Consider the following 6,904-nt stretch of genomic DNA (forward strand, 5'->3'; position numbering starts at 1 on the left):
CACACACACACACAGGCATGCCATTATGTTTTATTAAGGAAAATCTTAGGGGATAAAAAAAGAGCACAAAGCCCAAAATATCAGTCAAGCATTCTTATATACACATTGACAGTGTGCTGAGTAACTAGCATATCCCTTCCCAAAAGTCAGTGTGATGATACCAAGCATTAGAATAAGGAAGCCATTCAAGTACACTGTTTGCACTTCAAAGAATGAAATCTGATGAGTTATTTACTTCCTCATTCAGGTGTACATGTTTTCATATAAATCAACTCTGGCATATACCATAGAGTTCACACTGAAGTTGAAACCCAAATCCTTGATTTCCACTCTCAAATCCTGTTCTACCTAGTCATGAACCTTCTAAGATATGATCCCATGGTCAAGCCCAATGCAAGAGGTCACCACTCACTGATTCTTGACTATAAACTTAGCATGTCTTACCTCTTTCCTTTAATACACACGGTCAGCTATACTCTAGATTTTTTTTCTTTTTTTGTTTTTTGTTTTTTGGTCTTTTTGAGACAAGGTCTCCCTATAGCTCTGGCTGGCCTGGAACTCACTATGTAGACCAGGCTGGCCTTGAACTCACAGAGATTTGCCTGCCTCTGCCTCTCGAGTGCTGGGACTAAAGGCACGTGCTACCACACCAGGCTCCTACTCTAGATTTCTAATGTCACCACTAATGTCACCACTACTACAGGCTCAGTCAATCCTTGACTCTCACTTAGACTGTGGTAAAAACCTTCTAGTGATTTCTTTCCATCAGTATCTTTTAGAATCTTTGAAGCAAATGATCATTTTAAAATTAAGATCATTGTATAAAACTAAGATCCCTGTATACACTCTGTCTGTGGCTTTGCACTGTCCTGCATGAAAAATTGAGCTAGCCTGCTGGCCACTAGCTCTTCAAGTTCATCTCACCACACATTTCTCCCTGTTGTGATCCTGCCTGTCAAAACTGACAATTCCTAAAACCCAGTAGACCCTTGAGTGTTCTCCAGCACAGAAAGCACCTTTGAAGGCTAGCCCCTCATTATTTATCTATTACCCCAGTAACCATCACTGTAAACCACTTGCAAATCAACTTCAATCTTCAAGTAGTTTATTTATTAATTGGGTATTTCTTCCCAACAACAAATAAAATCCAGACAGTGTTTCACTGCTGTTCTCCAAGTGCTGGGGTTATACGCATGCACCATCGTGCCTGCCCAGCTTTGTCACTGCTATTATCTCAGTATCCTTTGTAGTCCAGGTCAGCAGTATTTATTGTAAACATGGCATAACAACATAAAGGAAAGCTAAGTATTTCTATTTCAGTAGTATATTAAGTCTGATCTATTAAAATAATGAAAAATATCCACAAGAGCAATAAGAATTTGGTGAAAACCTACCCAATGCACAATAATCCCTAAAACCACTAGAAATTCCTGATCTGACTTTGGTAATCTCAGTTTCACCTCTGACCCCAGCTCCTGCCCCCTCTCACCCCCCAGGCCCCAGTATGTACCTTATGCTGTTTCCCTTTGGGATTTCAGTTCTTCAGAGAGGCAATAACTCCAGATATGCACAGCAAGAGACACACTGAGATCACTGAGGTCAAGTTTTGGGGATAGAAGAGGTATTTCTGTTTTAGTTTATATCTGAGACTTTCTAGCAATGTCCGTTTGCTTTAAGAACATGAAAGGCATCTAATTACCTACAAGGGTGAGGGCTGTAAACACAGGCTCATTTTCCTATCACAGAATTAGTAGCATGTGTTTTTCTGAGGCAGATTAGTTTGGATGTTCTGTACTGTTTTAGATTTCAAGGTAAAACATCACAGCCACTGCCGCAGTGTGTGCCTTCTTCCCAAAACTACCCGCAGTAAAATTATGTAGTCTGTCTTATGCAATCTTGCCAAATCTCAGATAATGCACTAGAATCTATGTAAGTACTTTCCACCGAGGGCATATTCTATTTATCTTATTCATTCTGTTTTTCCAGATTTGAAAAATCACCCTCTTTATCCCTATGATTGCGTTTTCTATTTTACTGCAAAATGAAGTATTCTTCCCTAATAAGTGTATTCCTAAAATCAACTACGTAATATAAACTGAGGATATATCTCTAGTTGCATTATTTTGCTACTGGGAAATCAGTCTTGGAGACGATTAACACTATATTTTTAATGTTAACACAAAAATATTAAAATTCTAACTTTTAAAAGTAATGCCTATAATAAAGCTGTCGCAAATTCTCCTTTCTCACTCTAACCCTTTACCCCCCTAAATTATCTAATACCCAAAGACTTCTGAATTTATAACTATCTAATTTTATTCCTAATTATTTCAGTGTTTGCTGTTGCAGTCAGAAAAGACATAAAAATGCTAAGGCAAACTTTCATGAGCACAACCCTCCTGCTTTACTGCAATTGTTTTATCATTAAGAATGATTCTTTGGGGGCTGGAGCAATGGCTCAGCAGTTAAGAACACTGACTCTTCTTGCAGAAGACCCAAGTTCAAATCCCAGCACCCACATGGCAGCTAACAACTGTCTCTAACTCCAGTTCCAGGGAATCCGACAGTTTCTTCTGTCCTCCGTGGGCATTGCATGACATGGGTGCATTTACCTATATGCAGGTAATACATGCATATACATAAAATAAAATTAATAAATAAAATATTTTTTAAAAAAAGAATGATTCTTTGTAAAAAAGCTCATCAAATTTCCTTTCTGAGTCTGAATAACGCATTGTATTTAACCAGAGTAACACCGTCACTTTGCTGTGAAGTTGTGTCCATAAACTAGAGATGAAAGTAAAGCTAGTTTCTAGTTTTGGTTTTTAGAAAATATACTGCTCCTGTCAATACCCCTCTCCTGTCTTAAATCAACATGTCCAGCACACAGAGCTGGAAGCACTGCAAATAATTGCACAAAAGGAAAAAGCCACAGAACTCAGAATCCCAATGAGTTCACAACACCTGCAAATAAAAAACTAATCAGTTCATTTCAGTTTGAAGGGGAGTGTGCACAATATGGGGAATGAGAATCAGAGGATTACAAACCTACAGAATCACTGCAGTGAGAGCATAACGTACGTCTCATCTTTGCAACCTTCTACCTTACACAGTTCACACAGTGCTCCATGGAAGATGCCAGGCCTTACCTCACAGCACAGGTCAGTTACAGCAGTCAATGGCCTGTTTTCATATGATTGTGTGGACTAAAGCTAACAAGAACGCAACAGAGACTTACCTTCAAAAACGGATCCCAATTCATATTTTCCACTGAAAAACTGTGGCAGGGAAAACACAAGCGCCCCCAGTCCTATCATAAAGGATGCAAATGCAAGCCATCGTGGTTTGTGTCCTCTCTCACCAAAGAATGATACAAATAAAGACAGGATGCAGAATGAGATGTCGTAGCTTGATGATATCAAGCCAGTCAAGGAACTCTTCATTTCATAGCGCTTCTCAATGGTGGAGATGCTGATATTTACTAGGCCATTTACTACAATACCTAAAACAGAGCAAAGGAAATTAATGTGCATTATTGTAACTTTATTATGCAAAAGATTAGTAACACAAAGTACTAAGGTTAGTTTCTTTTGTTATTTTTTTAATATTTTATTATTTTCATTTTATGTGTACAAGTGTTTGTCTCATGTATGTATGTGCACCCATGTCATGCAATGCCGGCTGAGGTCAGAAGAGGGTGTCGGATCCTCTGGACCTGCAGTTATGGGTGGTTGTTAGTCACCATGTAGGTGCTGGGAACTGAACCCTGGTCCTCTGCAACAACAGCCAGTGCTCTGAACCTCTGGGCCATCTCTTTAGCCTTTTTCTCTTTTTAAAATGTGTCAGTTTAAGCCAAGCTGGGGCGTGGTGGCACATGCCTTTAATCCCAGCACTTGGGAGGCAGAGGCAAGTGGACCTGAGTTCGAAACCACACTGGTCTATATAACCAGTTCCAGGCCAACTGGGGCCACAGGGAGACCCTGTCTCAAAAAGACCCCACCCCCCAACCCCCCAAAAATGTGTCAATTTAGTTTGGCAGCCCAAATAAATTTCCTAGAAAATCGTTTTACTTTTCATACTGCAAATTTTGGTGTTCTCATGTTTTCAATGAAGCTGATGCTTACCGCATCATAAGTTGTGGTTAACTATTTTAATTTACTTTTCTTTAAATGGCAAACAAAAGTCAGAATGGTAAAGACTCATGAAACCAGCTTGCTAGAGTTCTCAAGTTGAGCACATATCCATAGAACTCTCTGCAAAGAGTACAGAAAGTACAAGTGGCCACACAGGACACTACAATAAGGTTCAAATGCCACTTAAGTCTTAGACATATTTATCTGTAACTACAGTTCTTTTTAACTTAGTATTAAGTGAAAATTGAGATCCAAGTCTATTTCTATCTAACACTTCCACAGATACTAAGGCTGTCTTTTTCCCCTCTCTTTTGAAATAGTGCCTTCTTGTATACCTCTTGGCTAAACTAGAATCATCAGTGTTCTGTCAGCCTTGGCTTCCCAAGTCATCGACAAATGCTTACTTAGCAGCCAAGGTATGTAAGGCAAGGGGCACTGGGCTCCTTGGAGTGTGTGTGTGGTGGGGGTAGCAATAAGAACAGAATGTGATGCAAGCCTTTAATCCCAGCATCTGGGAGGCAGAGGCAGGTGGATCTCTGTGAGTGGAGGCCAACCAGGTCTTTTATCTCTAGGGTTGCACTACTTCAAACAGTCCTAGACTATTTACGAAATAGTTTGAGATTATTCAAATTACAACAAAAAGTCTTCCTACCAAATTCAAATTAACCTTCAAACTGCCCCACCCTCCCACCCATTCCTCCATAATTTGTCACTTTAGTATAACTTCCCATTTCCTGGTCCCCTGAATACAGGAAAATCCCAGTTTGTTTTTGTTTTTCTTTTATGAAATAGGGTTTGCCTGTAGCCTCAGGGGGCCTGAAGCCTATATCAGGCCCGCCAGGATCTCACAGAGATCTTCCTGCCCCTGCCTCTGGAGCTCTGGGATTAAGGGCGCGCACCAAAACCCAGACCCATTCCCAGCAACTTTTAACCTTCTTTATGCTTCCCTTCAAGGGAACCCTACTCCCTCCACTATATCCTCTGCTCATCCAAACTCAGTTTAGATTGCATAGTCCTGAGGGGATAAATCTAGACTTAATCTGTAACTCCCGAGAGAACTGAAAAGAGATCCTAGAACAAAACAGACACTGGATAACTCCTGTGACTGAAGAGCTAACAAAGGCTCAGCCTTCAGGGTTGGAAGCTTTTGCGCTACACTTTTGCCTACATTCTCAAATACCCACAATATGCTACCTATTTTAAGCACTCCTTTCTCCCTGCCTTCCTTTTGGAAGCAAGCTACACTCATCTGCAAAGTTTTAATCCTGCTGTAAAAACAATGAAAAAGAAAAAAAAGAAAAAATCGCGTCCCTAGATCTCAATAAAAAAGTACACGTTTATAAAGCAGACCCGTTTATCCTCCGGCAAACCGTTTCCCAAAAGGCAGTCCTTGTTATCTTCCCTGAGGGAATCTACTCTGCTAAACTGAGACAGAATCACAGAATAGTACATGCTTGTGTGCCGAGTTTTACAGGCTACAGTCTAAAGGGGAAGCTAAAATGTGGAAGGCTGAACCTGGTGGGCCCCCGCGGGTAAGAGCTTCTGGAAGTTTCCAAGCCCCAAGGCGCATCGCATGCCATCAACTCAGAAGACAGGGTAGGGGTCCCTTGCACCTGCCCCCTCCCCCCAAGCTCTCGGCTCCTCGGAAGATCCCAGGAGTTGGTGCTAGACTTTACCTTGCGTCAGGGCCAAGAGGCAGTAGTGCAGGAGAAAGCCTTGCGGTGTGTTGCAGCGCTGGAGACACTGGGGGTGGAAATCCTTCCACCCGCAAGGCCCCTCCTCAAGCTCGGACCACGCCTGTGACCCTGGCGGCTCCCCCGGAGCTGGGGGACTTGCAGAAGGTAGAGGTGGCTCTGATGGCTCCTGGGGCTCCCCCGACTCCGGGGTCTGCGAATCCTCACTCTGGTTGCCGGAGGTCACACCAGGGACCTCCACCTGGGAGGGTGATGCAGAAGCTCGGCGCGGCGTGTCCGGGCTGGAGGGGACGAAAGCCAGGTTCTCGATACCCTCGGCGTCCTGCATGGTCAGGAAGGGTTCTCTGGACTCCCGTGCCCCGGAGCCACGAAAGGTGCAGCTTTTTTCCTGGCCCCGCCCCGGGACAGGTGACCGCGCCCCTGTGCGGGAGAACTCCCCGCCTCCCGGCCCTCCCACCTCCTCCCCGAAACCTGCACTGGCACTCGTGGAGCGTCCAGTCCTCCAGAACTGGGCGAGGGCCTGCAGCTGCTTCACCACACCAGTGGCCTCCCGGGACAACCCCAGTGCTCTGCTGGGGTGTGCGACCTGCCCACGCCAGGTGAGGGCGTGGGCGCCGCTGTCGCGGGCCCTTTCCCCAAGCCCAGGGCTGAGAATAAATAAAGACTTTGATAGTCTCCGGACTAAGGCTTCCCATTCACCGCCCCACCCCCGCCCCCACCGGGGTTCCTGTAAGAAAACTGTAAACACAGTTGCACCAGGAGATCTTCAGGAAAATCTATCCTGAGCTCCAACAATCAGGTAGCCCTCAGGAATAATACTTCGGATTCCATTAAGTGTATGGTAAGACTTTGCCCATAGCGAAGCCTCCCAAGAAACAAATCCACTCCCTTCACATCACCACCACCACCACCACCTACACAATACAATATAACCATCTTTTGGATTTTACTTCCTCCAAACCGAAGGAATAGAAATTAAGACGCTTTAGAAACACACATATGAGATTCTCTGGCTAGCATATTGCAAGCCTAAGATAGAAAATGATAATTTTATAATATGTGTGAACGAAATCACTT

General features: G+C 43.5%; 1 protein-coding gene across 1 annotated transcript in view; it reads right to left on the reverse strand.

The window, feature by feature from the left end:
- The window catches only part of Slco4c1 (solute carrier organic anion transporter family member 4C1), a 63,739-nt gene extending 57,584 nt beyond the window's left edge, over positions 1-6,155 (reverse strand). The window contains exons 1-2 of the mRNA XM_008846489.2: positions 5,810-6,155; positions 3,239-3,502 (exon numbers count right to left, since the gene is read on the reverse strand). Of these exons, the coding sequence (XP_008844711.1) occupies positions 3,239-3,502; positions 5,810-6,155 (610 nt within the window). The remainder of the gene's footprint in view (positions 1-3,238; positions 3,503-5,809) is intronic.
- Positions 6,156-6,904: the final 749 nt, after the last annotated feature.

Source organism: Nannospalax galili, unplaced genomic scaffold (genome assembly GCF_000622305.1).
Source record: "Nannospalax galili isolate Female #2095 unplaced genomic scaffold, S.galili_v1.0 scaffold943, whole genome shotgun sequence".
NCBI classification, from domain to species: Eukaryota; Metazoa; Chordata; class Mammalia; order Rodentia; family Spalacidae; genus Nannospalax; species Nannospalax galili.